Below are 14,760 nucleotides of genomic sequence, written 5' to 3'. Positions count from 1 at the left end.
ATACTGGTCCATGGACACGCCTCTTTCTACAGTGAGAGAGGAGCTGAAAGGCACAGCGGAGAAAAGCCAGGCTAAAGCTCTCTCCCTCTGTCTCTCTCCAGCTCTCTTACTCATACACACAAGCTTATATACACTCTCCCTCACTTGTCCTCTCTCAATCCTGAGTGCACAGAGAAAAATAGCTGAATCGCCCTCTCACTTGTTAACACACGGAATACGCTTACTTTTCTCTCACGTCCCTCCCCGTCATTATCTCTCTATAAAACATCTGGGTTCATAAAAAAAAAAAAAACTAAACTAAAAGACAGAAAATGTTCTACTTTAATAAACCCCAAATGCACAGCGCACACATGTAAGTGCCTATGGGGCTGAAACATTGTTCAAACAACAAAACCTCAACAAAACAAAACCTCATGCCTGCTTCCTCGACAGGGTCCCAGTGTGTGTTTATGTGTGTTTGCATGCATGTGTGTGTGTGTGTGTGTGTCCAGTGGTCACTCTAGTCTGTGTTGTTGCCCCCCCCCCCTCCCCCCCACCCCCCCTCATTATGTCAGCCCCCAGATCTCTCTTTCTCTTTCTCTCTCTCTTGCTACTAACTGGAGTGGGCAGCTATAAAAGGCAAATGGACAGTCTAACCCCCCCACACCCACCACCACCCCCCCCCTCCCCGCTACCGCCCTGCCCCCACCGGTCCTAAAAAAGCCTCCCACCAGTGGGATCGCAGGATAAGTTTTAACAACGCTGCAAGCCAGGGCAGTTTATTATACACGTGTGTGTTTCTGATCATGAAAGAGTCTGTAAATCAGTGTGTTACTTTGTTCTTGTTTGTCCGTGTGTGCAGATATGCCCTCCATCCAGTCTTTAATGTTTTGAATCATGGCTTTTATTGGTCGACGTCTCTCTCTTTTTTTTTTTTTTTTTTCCTGTGTTCCTTTGCCTCCATTTTGCCATGGAAACCCAGCATGTATTGTAATGCCTTTGTGAGTGTGCTTTTTTTTTTCGTCTTTTTTTCTTCAGGCTGGTGGCTGGTTGCCATAGGCGGGCCATGGGCAGCAGCCAAGCCTTACAAGGCCGTGCACCACTCAGGTGGGTGCTACAGTGTGTGTTGTTAGTTACACGGCACCGATTCTTCATCTACCCCTGCTCGGCAAATGATCAGAAATGTGTTGAGATATCAATGGCTGTGCATCCGTTCAAACCTGACCCACAGTACTACAGGATCTAAAATTCATTTTATTCAGTCACGTAGTGCAGTCCAAGTCAAATATTTTAAAGATTTTAAAATACATCTGGTTAATTTCAAGTAAATCGCTTTAATGAGATGACTGACTGTAATAACAATGTACTAAAGCAGCTGGTAGTTAGTGGAGCTCTTCAGCAGCCCTTCAGCTCACAAGAGGACCAGCAGCTTCATTATGTGTCATTTATGAGGTGTTTTGTGTGTGTGTGCGCGCGCGCGCGTGTGTGTGTGTGTTTTTCTGAGGTACGGGGTGGTTACTCAGAGGTTAACGGTGTTAAATAATACTGTTTTGTAGATGTTTACTGTGCTAATGAGCCCTGTGTGTGTGTGTGTGTGTGTGTGTGTGTGTGTGTGTGTGTGTGTGTGTGTGTGTGTGTGTGTGTGTGTGTGTGTGCGTGTGTGTAGTTTAATATTTTATTAACACTTTATCAATCTTTGTAACTAAGAGACTAACAGAGCTAGCGGATATGTTTGTAAATGTTTCATCCAATACTTAGTAGTTCAGCATGTGTGATGTTAGTTCAGCTGGGTTCTACATTGACGTATTTTCAGTGAAACTACTGTGATGTCCCTTAAAATGAATACCTAATGCTTAAGTTGTATGTGTTGTTATAGTAAAGACAAGTTTATGAGATAGTTCTCTTGTACAGACTTGTTTGAACACAGTAAATTGTAAAGAAAAGTAGCTTTATCGTTTGGCCACAAGATGGAGTAACAGCTCCTTAAATAGAGACGAGTCAGGGACCATGTGGACTGCCTGAGCTGATATCGTACCCAATGTCAGTTCTTTGTTTCAGTCATAAAATGTTATAGGTGTGTTATGCATGTAAGTTTAGTCAAGTAATATTTTTATTATGACTATAAAAATGGTAAAAAAAAAAAAAAAAAAAAAAACAGCAACTAAATACTGATAGTCTGTAGTGAACGTGGTCTTTGTTGCTCCACCTTGTTCGTAATAAGTTCCTGTTCCTTTGAGGGATGTCCAATATTCAGTGACGTTGGCTTATATTCCATATTCAGAAAGTCCAGTGGCGGGGTGTGGAATCTCCTACTGCGAGAGTGGTTCTCCTGCGGGTGCTGAACAAAAAGCAGGTAAGATCATTTCAGGATGTTGAACTTACTTTTATCCTCCAAGAAAAAATAAAACCAAAAAAGTACCTTGGAATTGACTGTATCTTCTAGACATGCGCTTCTCAATTTCACTTTGACCGTGCGGAAAAGTTTATCAATGCTGTGTTTTTACCACTGAATGTAGTTTAACAGTAATAACAGCTGTCTAAATAATGAAAACTTTAAATTGCCATCCATGTTTTATTTTTTTTATTACAGATACACTTGTAATATAAACTTTGAAACTATTCTCCCCTCTGAATATCTTATTAGTTTACAGGACATTGATACAGGGCTTCTAAAGCAGCTTTCAAAGGTGCAAGGCGGGATTTCATTTCTTAATTCGCCGTTTCACAAGTGTTGGATTCTCACTGGCTGTTGATGTGTGCTTTTACACTTGCTCCTATGTATGGACTCGGCAGGAAATACATGTGCAGTGAACATCATCTCTTTCTCATCAGGCTAAATGTAGTGACAGGGTCGAGCAATCAACCGTAGGCTCTTACCCACTCTTATTTTTAAATAAACTTCTTTTTATGCTGTCTAACCAACAGGAACAGTGAGAGACAAGTGTTGCCTCTTTTTCTTCACATGCTTTGTAGAAATAGTAAGGGAGTCTTTTAATAGAGTCAAAGACATTCAGAAAGTTATCTTCGTCTCAAAGTGTCAAATAAATGGTAACATCATAAATGTATGCAACAAACCCTCCTACTGTGAGTGTTAAAATGTGGTCTCTTTACTTCTTCGGAAACACTTTGTTTCAGACGTGGATCTAAAAAGACGCCACAAGAAGGAGTTTAACTTGACTCGGTTGGACTTGTACAGATTCCAAACTATCTCTCATTAACCAAATATTGTTATTCCTCTCCGCAGAACAAGTTTTTCATCATGAACACAGACAAACATCCTGCTGGATTTACCCCCTCAGAGGAAGACGGGACGGGTGAGTATCTGATTCCTTCTCTATAGTATGAAAGCCTACGTGATCAGGCTAGCACTCATTTCTCCACAACTGCCACCATCCTGCCTCCCGCACTGCCTGAGCGCACATGACTGTAGAGTACTGAAAGCTGAAGGCGTACATGTGGAGGGATTTGTGCAGGCTGCAGCTGATAGCAGCCCATAAAGTCGCCAATGTCATCATGCACATGTATTATTCTCAAAGGGTTTTTAATATATCCTTCTTACTTTTCAATGAAACAAAAAGTAACACAAAGTATTTACAGATACACAATGTGTCAACATGTCACTGTTTCAGACGTTTGCCGTGATGCTGCAGATGCAAAGCCAAAGGAAGAGGAAGAAGAGAGGGAGGATAACTCGTTAAGCGAGAATGGAATGCAGTGTGCTGAAGGTGTGATGGATCCACGTAAATGTACCTACACACACATATGCTAAATATCTTTGACATCTTTCCATCACGCTTTACATTTTAGCCATTAAGCTCACAGCCTTTTTTTTGTTCATGGACAATGTATACAGTCAGAAAAAATGTTAAGGACGCTGCTACAGCCTCAACAAAACACTCATATTTGAGTCTCACATCTACTGAAAGAACTAAAAAAAAATGTCTTTATTATTAGCGTGGCCACTATGTATTTCTGTGTTTATGTGAACGTATGTTTTAAATAATTTCACATACCAAAGTGTGGTAGAATTTTCTTAACACATAGAATAGGTTTTTATTCTTTGACTTCAGTTAAACATGAAATAAACATGTTAAAACGACTTAGTAAGAGGCTTTCATCAAACAGCAGTGGAATATTATCTACTAGGGAGAGATGACATATGAAAAGTCCGAGGTGCCTGATGTAAAGATTTTGAAGGTTTCAGGTGCTTTGGTTACCTTGCGGTTTGGTCAAAGGCACTTTTTTGTGTCCTCTGCACCGGTGCTCATCATGATGTTTCATTCCATTCCGTCTAAAGTAATTTGCAAGTAGTTCTCAGAATAATTTGGTATAACTCTCAGTATTTGATTTAGTCAGTTTTTAACAGTTTAGGTGGAGTTAGAGCAGTAAGATGAGTCCCAGGTCTGCTTTATTTATGCAGTGTGATGTATGGTATCATATAGTTTGGGTAACACTTACATTTTTTACAGCCCACAGCGTAATTACTAATAGTGTACCAGTACAGTGTGTACCTATATATATGTGTGTGTGTGTGTAGGTACAGGGGAACAAGATGTGAAGTTATAGAAAAAAGGTAATACTAGGCACTGATTCTGGAAAAGGATAATGCTGTGCATGCAAAAGTACATGCTTTTAATTTAATTCTAATGCTGTGAGCACCACAAATTAAATTCTATTCACCTCACTTGTGTTAAAGGTGGAGGCAGAATCATCTTTGAGCATGCCAGTATTGTTTGTCACAAATATTGTCTTTTCAATTAAATATGATTTTGATGACAATAAAAAGCTTTAACAGGGAGATCTGTCTCAGGCAGAGATCAAGCCTGATGAATTTAATCTACCTCTGATTCTGGTAGCTAAAATGAAATGAGCATTTACATAAATTGTTACCCCCTTATTGCATAACTTCACATCTTGTTCCACTGTACCTATATATATGTGTTGGTACATACTGCACTGGTGCACCATTAGTACAAAAGATTACACTGTAACTCTGGAGTAATTATGCTGTACATTGCAGGCTGTAATCTAAAGCAGGACCATAATTAGATATTCTAACATCATTGATATGATGACATTGCCTTATATAAACTCTGCAGTGTACCCTCACACAAAGCAGGAAGATTTGAACTGTGATTAGCTTGTTTCACTCATGATAATTTGAGTCTCAAAATGTTTTTATCAGACTTGCGACCTCAGTGCTCCATATGTCGCTTAGAAAAAAGAACATGGTGTTACAGACAGCTCTCCTATTTATTTCTGACTGCCACCCATCTGCCCCACCGGGTGCACTTCCTAAAGCCCTGCTCTGCGTCTGATGCATAGCCTGCGGTTGACTGCTCTTAGACCCTGGACTCTATATCGGGCCTCTCGGAGCTCTGTGTGTGCAAAGTTTCCATAGCACCTCTGAGCGCTTTCCACAATACAAGGCGCTGCTCTTCAGCTCATCACCAGTCACCGCCAAGACCACAGTGTGGTTTCTGGATGGAACTGAGTGTACGGGGGGTTGGTTGACACTTAGTAAGAGGCTAGGTGAGAGGTCCTGCAAACCAAGCCTCAGGACTCTTGCATGTTGTGGTGATGAGACGTATGCATATGTGTGAACAGATCCTGTATGGTATGGAACTTTGCTCTATGATAGGTAGAACTTGACTTGACTTGAAGTTAAGACTTGTGGCTAAGCATATGGTAAGTATAAAAGAAAAAAAAAACAGGGAAAACTTGCACGTTGTTGAGTGCTGCAGGCCGATGGAAGAACTTTGTCTGTTTTCAGCATCTGTGACACATGCAATATATAATCAATGTGAAATCTCTTTTTAAAAGCAGATGAGGAATTGGTGTTGTTGTCGTGAGGCGCCTGCTGCGTCTCTCTCCTGCCCTGGTTCTAGTTTCTGTGTATTCAGAGGAAATGCCTTCCCCTTATCTCAAGCACACATCTTCTGAATCTTTTTGTGACACTATACATCGGCCCAAATAAAGCTACCCACACTTTGGAGACGTGCTAGTACTGATATCAAACTAACAACTATAAATACAAATGTAGAAGTGAAGATGTCAGTGTTTCACATTCTTGTTGGAGTGGGGTCTCATCAAGCTTATTTAGCACCTTACTTGGAAGTGAGAAAAAGAAATATCAACTTTTGTATATGTGCTATACATCACTCAATATCTTTGTTTTATTGTCACATGATTCAGTCACTTCATGTCTGTGTAGAGCAAATGTCCTTCCAAATATATCCTTTGCTTGTCTCTTGCTTCCTCCTTGCTTAGGTGCAATAAAGACCGAGGCTGAAGAGATGGACGATAATGAGCAGTACTCCAAGAATGAAAAAGAAAGCGAGATTGTACCAAAAGAGGAAGCAGAGGGGGCCAGCGAGGACGGGATGGAGGAAGGATTTGATGAAGAGAGGACAGAGGGGGACGATGATGAGGAGAGGGATGGGGAGGGGGATGAAGAGGGAGATACTCTGAGCGAGCCGCAGGACCTGTCGCTTGTAGACTATTCACGCTACGACAGTGCCACCCTGACAGACGCCCACACAGCAGCAACGACAGAAGGGGCCTACGTGCCTGGAGCTGTGGCCCCCCGCATCCAGGCAACAGGCAAGCTCAACTGTGACATCTGTGGCCTTTCCTGCGTCAGCATTAACGTACTGTTGGTGCACAAACGTAGCCACACGGGTAAGCACAGGAACACAACCCAAACACCTGACCTCAAATACAACAGTTGTGCAATCATCACACTGTTGATAGCATTAGGAGATAGTGTCTTGTATTGGCTAGTTCAAAATGTTGAGTCGACTAACTACGATTAGGAATGCAAGATTCTGCATCAGACATGACGCATGTGTCCTAACCAGTGCTACAGGAACAGCAAGAGATTGTGAAATACCCTCCTATTGTTATTCATATGTAAAGCACATGCAATAACTTAGTGATTTGACCACAGTGACACATAAGGCAACACATAGTACATCTACAGTCTTTATCATGCCCTGAATTGTGCAATTCATGCAGTAACTCCCTTATTTATATGGTTCATCAAGGTTTAAAGTATACAACTTAGGAGCATTAGTAGAGCTACAGTACGGAAAAAGAATCCTCAACCTGAACACTCATAGTACACATATAAGTTTTCTGTTGTGGTCAGCTTATTCTCTATCCACATACACATTTGTCATTGCTGTATTAGCACACATATTAAACAAAAAATGAAATCTACAAACCCTGTAAAGAATTAAGGTCAGAGTTCTGCTCTTATATGTAGCATATCATTTCTTCCATAATTCTTCAGTATGACTAAAAACACAGAAGTGGTATATTGATCAAGAAATTAAGATATTAAAGCTGCCACGCTCCCTGTTGTAATCCATGGTGCCTTTACATCGCTGGATTGCATCATGGCTTATTTTCAAAGATCAGTCATATTGAATTTAAGAGAACGAGGTTATTGATTTGAGTTGTAAAACGTACATTGACGTTACAATTTTGCGTGACACAAAGTTGTAACGTCAATGTATGTTTTACAACTAAAATGAGTAAAGATGAGTAAAGCTGAATAGCAGAATAATGCCGCCTTCAGATGGAACTAATGAGGCTGTATTTTCAACATGGGAAGTCTACTACACAATATTCTGGGTGTTTGTGTGGTTTGAGCCGTGAAAACATTGTTTCTAGGTTTCTGACAGTCAAAGTGGATGTCGCCTTGTTCCCTTTTCAAAGATGGTGAATGATTCTGTGTTTTCTGCAAACCATTGTAATACAAGGAACAAAAAAGGGGTTGACAAATAAAGTATATGATAAAAAAAAGTTATTTTTTTAAAATATCAACATAGGAGCTATCACAGAATTGTTGTGAACACCACATTATGTGACTTACAATGAGTGAACTGTTGTGTCATCAAAGAGTTAAGAAGTAAATATGTTGAAATGTGAAATGCACAGGACTGTTTTCCATGGTGCTCATGTGTTTTTGTCTCATTCAGGTGAGAGGCCATTCCATTGCAGTCAATGCGGGGCCTCCTTTACCCAGAAGGGAAACCTGCTTCGCCACATCAAACTGCACTCCGGGGAGAAGCCTTTCAAATGCCCCATGTGCAGCTACGCCTGCCGTCGGCGTGACGCTCTGAGCGGGCACCTGCGCACACATTCTGGTACCAGCCAGCCACATACACACTCTCAATCACTCACACGTGAGGCTGATGTGCACTGATATAATATGCACCGGTGTACAGTATCGTGTTGGTTGGTTTCTCACTCCTTCAGGTTGTTTTCTCACTTCTTTTTAAGCCTGCACACATGAGGTCTGCTGAGCCTGCATGGTTCTTCCAGTAACACCCTGCCATGCACTCATTCGGTTACACACATCACATATGACATCTTACTCATTCACCTCTGGAAACTTACTCATTCACTGTCAGTTCACGTGTTTCACCTGCAGACATTCTGCAGATCATCAGTTTTGTATGAAACCATGTACTTAAAGAGATAATACTCATTGCGCTGTTTAAGTGTTGTCAAATGGATGTTTCATGTGTTAATGTTTAACTGAAACTCCTGCTCACAGTAGAGAAGCCCTTCAAGTGCAACCACTGCAGTCGCAGCTACAAGCAGCGCAGCTCCCTCGAAGAGCACAGAGAGAGGTGCCATGTGTACATTCAGAGCAAAGGTCCTGCTGAAAGAGGTGAGCAGGCATCGCAACACTCAACGTGTCTCACCACCACGTTCTGACACTCACTTCATCAAAACATCATCGAAACTCCCAACTTGTATTCTTTGCAGACACACACACACTTCACACATGCACATGTAGCTGTTAATGTAATCAGACCACTGCACAGTCTACATAAACACATTTGTACATACACAGCAGGCTTACAACTAAAGCTGTTATTGCTTACAGATCCTGTTTTTATAGCCTCATTAAATTAATGAGCTTATGGCTGTTACCCCATCATTAGAGCTAAATAGGTTATGGCTGCTGTGGTGTGGCGGCACAGCGCTGTGAAGACCGCTTTTCATGTCTATAGCAGCAAAGGGGAAGAGAGTTATGTAGGGCAAATGTTTCAGCCCAGCCACCCAGCACACACATACAAACATAACCCTCTATGTCTGTAACCTCCCCCCAAAAATGCCTTTACTGACAGGACAGTTGCACAGTTGCAACACACACAATGCTATGCTTCTGTGGTCACCAAATGTCGTAAGTTTACGCCTGATAGTGCCGTAGTGGTGAGGAAGTACATCCTCATCCTGTGGTCTCCTCTCCTGCACTGGTGAAGTAAAAAAGCACCAGGAAGTGAGGTCAAAGGAGCTTCTGATCTCAAATTAATATCTCGTTCCTCCCAGTGCGACTTTTCTGAGCAGCTAGGGTGTTTTGCAAGATTTTTTTTTTTTTTTTTTTTTTTTTTTTTTTTTTGCTTCACTTTATAAACTCAAAGACATTGACAGGTGGACAGTCGCAGCTCAGTGGAAAGCTTGATTGTAGTTTTCATTTCCTCCTGTGCCTCAACTCCTTTTACTCTCACTTTCTTGCTCTCAAGCAGAGGACGGCCACACATCCAGGACTCCGATGGGCACTGAGCGTGCTCTGCTGCTCGACAGGCTCGCCAGCAATGTAGCCAAACGGAAGAGTTCAATGCCACAGAAGTTCACCGGTAAGAGCAGCGTAACTCACAACACAGACATGTAGGAGTTGAGCAGAGACACTGACTTCAAACAGAGAGTTGTGTTTTAATATTAAAGGAGCTTATAGCATTCATTTCAAATTTGTTTTTCATTCATTTAGATTGAAACAAAAAATGTGAATGTCTGCATTTTTTAGTTTGATTGATATGTTTATTTACTTAATATTTGCTATTTTACCCTTATATCTTAATTTTAATACTGTCCACTTGTTTACTGACTTTTTAAATGTGAAACTTCAGAGCTGCTACAGCTATATACTGCTCTGTTTTTTTGTGCTTTCTGCTGTGCATTTATGCTACTTTAGATGACAGAATTCATGTTTTGTACAGTATGTGAAGTTGTCTGTCTGAGCTACTTGTTTGTTTGTCTGTCTGTTTGTCTTTGTGGGCCTCCATCTCTTGCCAAAAAGGAATTGAGGGCAGAGCACCTGCCTCATACCTGCACACCTCACAGAGTGTTCTCCACTGCCCTAAATTCTCAGCAAGAACTATGTCATAGGTGGGTATTGGTAACCATACATGCGTGAATAAATGGATACATGTTAAAAAGGGTAACATGCTCTTGAAACCTCTCGGTTTAATTATTCACTTTGTGTAATTTCATTCAAACTCAGCGTATTTGCCTGAGTGATAAATGATCAAAAGATATGAGTTTCAGTAAATGGCTGTCTTGGTACAGCAATTTCCCAAACTTTATGGGCGTTAACACACACACACAACGATTTTCAATAGTTGGCTTTCACCTTTCTGGTTAAGTCTAACTAACATTGGGTTGTAGTTTCACAATCAAGCCTCAAGCTGCTCGCAAAACGAGGGTGTATTGGCAAAAAAAACCTCCTACGTCTCTCTATCAGGTTGACAAATGAAGTGAGATCTTTCAATATGACAACCACAGGGGGAAAAGAGAAGTAATGTCTGCAACCGCAGAGAGAGAGAACAGGCGGGAGGCGAGAAACGTGAGCAGGTGCTTCTATGTCTATACTTCTGTGGTGCAGCTGCACTAGAGGCCTTCGTCTGCGTCGTCTGCTTCCTCTCAGCCCTCTGTCCTCTCATGCCTCCAAGCTCAACTGCTGGCTCAGGATGCTAGATGCTTTAAAGTCTCTTTTGTCCTGTGAACCTGGCGTTCCCCAGTGTTGCTATGGAGGTTTTCCTTTTTGTTGCCTGGGGCTACACATTTTTCTCCTTTGCCTCCACTCAACACGAAAGTGAGGACCCCTTAGAGTCCTGTCAGGATTACTGTTAGATCTTTTTCCATCTGTAAGCAATAACTGCTTTAACTGCTGCTTGCTGTCTGTTGTATTTCTCTGGTCATGCTCTTAGATGAAGTATATGATACCTCCTCCTGCGGAGTCTTGAGTGCTCTTTCTTCTCGTGTTGCTGGTCTAGGCGACAACGGTGTCTGCCTGGACTTGAGCTTTAACAGGGAGCTGGTTCCCCGAACTGACGTCAAGGACCCTCTGCCGAGTTCCCCAGGCCCCGACTCTCACCATCAACAACAATCCATGCTCACAGACAGCGACCCGGCTCCCTCCCACAGGCCCTACCCCATCCCGTTAAGCCGCAACGACATCAGCCCCATGGGCCTCACTAACGGCCACAAGATGGGCATGCCACTCCTGGGCCTCCCTCATACCGCCCAGCCACCCCTCGGCATGGACTCATTCCACACTGACGGCTCCCAGATCTCCCAGCCCATCATGTACAGCTTAGGGCACCTGCTGGGGGGGCTGAACCACCAGAACGGTGTCCCTCACCCACACGCCCAGCCCATCCCTTTGTCCCCTCTGGAGGCTTTGCGGGTGGTGCGGGCCGACGGAGAGGCCGGAGGGCTGCCCGGGGCGGTGTATCCCTGCGGCCACTGCAGGGTGATCTTTCTAGACTATGTTATGTTCACCATCCACATGGGATGCCACGGCTTCCGCGACCCACTCGAATGCAACGTGTGCGGCCACCGCAGTCGGGACCGTTACGAGTTCTCCTCACATATAGCCCGTGGCGAGCACCGCCTAGAACTGAAGTAGCTTTCATTCATGCAGACATTTACATGCTTATACAAACACACATACACACACACACACACACACACACACCTGCTCATACAGATAACACTGTATGAGCACACACACAGATTTACTCATATAAGTAGCTAGTAGTATCAGAAATGAAAGCATGAAGTAGCAGCTATCTCTCTCTCTGTCTTGTGTCTGTGTTCGAGTGTATGTGTGTGCATGTGTGTGTGCGTGTGTGTGTGTGTGTGAGAGAGAGAGAGAGACGTTAAAGGAGTGTGACGGGTTTCAGAGTGTTCTTAGTCATACTGTACTCATCTGAAAAGATGGTCTGTAAAGTGTTTATGCGGGAGTAATTCTACTTCCTATTCATACATAAATTTTTACTTAATGTTCTTCGTTGTAGCCACTGTTTATATCATACAGAACTACATTCAAATGTTCAACAAAGTAGCAAATATGAGTGAATTGCTATCTGCTGTAAATGTTTTATTGTTATCTTTGTAAAGGTGTAAAAAATAAAAGCAAACCCTTTTTTTTCTTTATCACACCTACTGTAGATCTGCACCTTGTTGAGAGAGGTTTTGCTTCTCTGAAAAAGACTTGCCAATTCAAGACTACAGAAAAAAAATCCTATTATCTAGAAGGTCACATGTCTCCTTGTAGGCTGTGGTTTTGAGAGTGCAGTTCACGGCTTCAAAGGACATCACTTCGCTCTGCACCATGTGTTGGTTTCTCACTCCTGAATATTACATTCATTTAGTGCTCCCGCGAGTTAGAAATGGCACAGTTTTGCAGAGATGTTTTTGTCACATAGTACAAAAGTAGAAATAGGACTTACAAATCTATTTCTAATCTCTAGCACTGAGGTTATGGGGATATAAATGGATTTTGAGGTAGGTCTAAATTAAATATATGGTGTTGCTGAACATCATAAGAATTCTCTGACATCAAGTTAAGGCTGTATTGTCAATGTTAAATGTTAAATCAGGAACAAAGAGAATGTGTACCTGTGCCCCTGCAGTATCTGAGAATTGGTATGTTCAGAAAATGATCAAATGAGGGCGGAAATGTCGAATGGCGCTTGTCTTGGTTAGGAGACTGTTTCCTAATTTCATCATAGGATTGAGGCATCACTGTGTCTTTCCCGGATGCTGAGGAGATGAATGTTAGAGGATCGCAAGTCTCTTCACACCAGCATCCATCTGCTGGTGGAAACTTGGTACTGCACGACGGTGAATTAGTCTTGAGATGTTTTTCGGTGTGCAGTATCGCTCACACAGTTGGATGTTTGAACTTCACTTTGTAGAATGATGTATGCGCAGAGTTTGACACTAGAAGGCTGTTTTCACATTCAGCTGCTGAAAGTGGAGAGTTTCTCTGTGCTTATTGAAAATCAGATTTTAAGGAGGTTAGCCTACAAGTTTGATTTGTGACATCACAACTAGTTTGGAGCCGATCCTGGTCCAATATTTAACTTACACAAGTGTGATGTAGAAACTTTTAGCCTCCAGTGCACAAACACTGTGTAAGGACGCTTTTAATCAATAGTTCATTCTTCCCACTTCTGTTTCACTTCACCCACATAATGGACAGTAAAATTACTTCAGTCTGTAAGACTCAATATATGGTAACTTATCTGCATATGGGAACTTTTGACCGGAAATTTTTAAAATGACCAGGTTTGGGAAGCTCCACTGTCTTGGGGCACTGACAGCTAAATCTGTCTATTCAGATTGTATCAGGGGGGTTTTGGCAAATACATTACACAGACTCTGACTAGCATTAGTCACTAAGTTAATGTGTTGTTGCATTGGACTGTGCGTGCATGTGAATGTGGAGGCAGTTCACCCACATCTCAGTGCAGGGACTTGGTCACGCCTTGGTGCCTTCAGACTAGAACAGGGTGTTAGCTTCATCCAGCTGCCACCACACTATCTGTCCTCTCCATCAGTGCCAGTTCCCTTTTTCTCTCTCTTTGCGTTTGAAGAGAAGTGACACTTGTGAAGCAAACTGTCATCACAGCCTCATGTCCATATGTCAGATTAAAAAGCCCAGTCATCCATTTCAAAAGTACAACCACACTGCTTCTCTTTTTCCAATTATAAGAGGCTGACTTCAGGGTATTTTTCTTCTGAGTAGCTTGATAAAGTTGTTTGTTTGTATGCAGAAATTTAAGGTTGCAGTTGATATTAGAGTAGTTTCAGGTAATCTAGCAGGATAAGGAAAAAAGACGCCATACAAAATATAATCTCTGAACATAAGAATAAACATGTAAGAAAACAAAAATGGGAATTGAGTTTTGAAAGCCCTGCTTTCTGCCTAAACTGTGTGTGTGTGTGTGTGTGTGTGTGTGTGTGTGTGTGTGTGTGTGTGTGTGTGTATGTGTGTGTGTGTGTGTATGTGTGTGTGTGTGTGTGTGTGTGTGTGTGTGTGTGTGTGTGTAGTCCCATTTCCACCATAAAACTGGCCTGCCAGACAGAGTTTACTCAGCCAGTCGAGACAGGAGTCATAAAGCAACAATGACGCAAGTCCAGTCCAAATGAGAGGCTTCTGGTGACATCTGCTGACTGAATTATAGGAGTCAACTTGACAGCCCAAAATCAAAATGAAATCCATGCTATTGTATTTTAACTGTAATGACGACACACTGTACACTGGCCTTAAAAGTGACCGAGGAATCAAATTAAGTTTGTTTTTGAAGCATGAAACCTTGATACTGAGGAACTGGGTTCACTGACAAACTGGAATTTCATGTCTGTTTGCTCTTTATTTTTGTGGCTGAAAGAAAAGAGAAATTGGTCTACTAATAAAGACATATATATGTTGTTGATTGCTTGTAGATAATCAAATAAAAAAATAAATCAGAATCAAGCAAACTGAATTATTATGGCAGTAATATCAACACAGGTGTATCATCCACCACTGTGGATGTTTTTTATTTCTGACCCGGACACTGGATGGTGAAACAGCTTGTAATTGTTGCCCGGTTGTTCTGTGGAAATCCTGAAGATGGCGCTGTTGAAACAAAATTGATAGAGTAACAGCGCAGCCAGCGGTTTTGACTGATTGATACACATGTTTATTCA

General features: G+C 42.0%; 1 protein-coding gene across 6 annotated transcripts in view; it reads left to right on the top strand.

The window, feature by feature from the left end:
- Nucleotides 1-12,221, top strand: part of LOC137179563 (zinc finger protein Aiolos-like) — a 32,293-nt gene extending 20,072 nt beyond the window's left edge. For 2 of the 6 annotated variants that reach the window (XM_067584330.1, XM_067584331.1), the window contains exons 3-11: nucleotides 1,018-1,086; nucleotides 2,261-2,332; nucleotides 3,224-3,293; nucleotides 3,609-3,725; nucleotides 6,250-6,660; nucleotides 7,965-8,132; nucleotides 8,546-8,662; nucleotides 9,522-9,635; nucleotides 11,052-12,221. In XM_067584330.1, the coding sequence (XP_067440431.1) occupies nucleotides 3,239-3,293; nucleotides 3,609-3,725; nucleotides 6,250-6,660; nucleotides 7,965-8,132; nucleotides 8,546-8,662; nucleotides 9,522-9,635; nucleotides 11,052-11,686 (1,617 nt within the window). In that variant the 5' untranslated portion in view covers nucleotides 1,018-1,086; nucleotides 2,261-2,332; nucleotides 3,224-3,238 and the 3' untranslated portion in view covers nucleotides 11,687-12,221. Of the gene's footprint in view, nucleotides 1-1,017; nucleotides 1,087-1,923; nucleotides 2,333-3,223; nucleotides 3,294-3,608; nucleotides 3,726-6,249; nucleotides 6,661-7,964; nucleotides 8,133-8,545; nucleotides 8,663-9,521; nucleotides 9,636-11,051 lie in introns of those variants that run through there. The other 4 variants (XM_067584335.1, XM_067584336.1, XM_067584334.1 and 1 more) reach the window with 4 other exon arrangements.
- The last annotated feature ends 2,539 nt before the right edge of the window (nucleotides 12,222-14,760 follow it).

This window comes from Thunnus thynnus, chromosome 3, assembly GCF_963924715.1.
Source record: "Thunnus thynnus chromosome 3, fThuThy2.1, whole genome shotgun sequence".
NCBI lineage: Eukaryota > Metazoa > Chordata > Actinopteri > Scombriformes > Scombridae > Thunnus > Thunnus thynnus.
The sequence above is the reverse complement of the archived record's forward strand: the minus strand, read 5'-3'. Positions and strand labels throughout refer to the sequence as shown.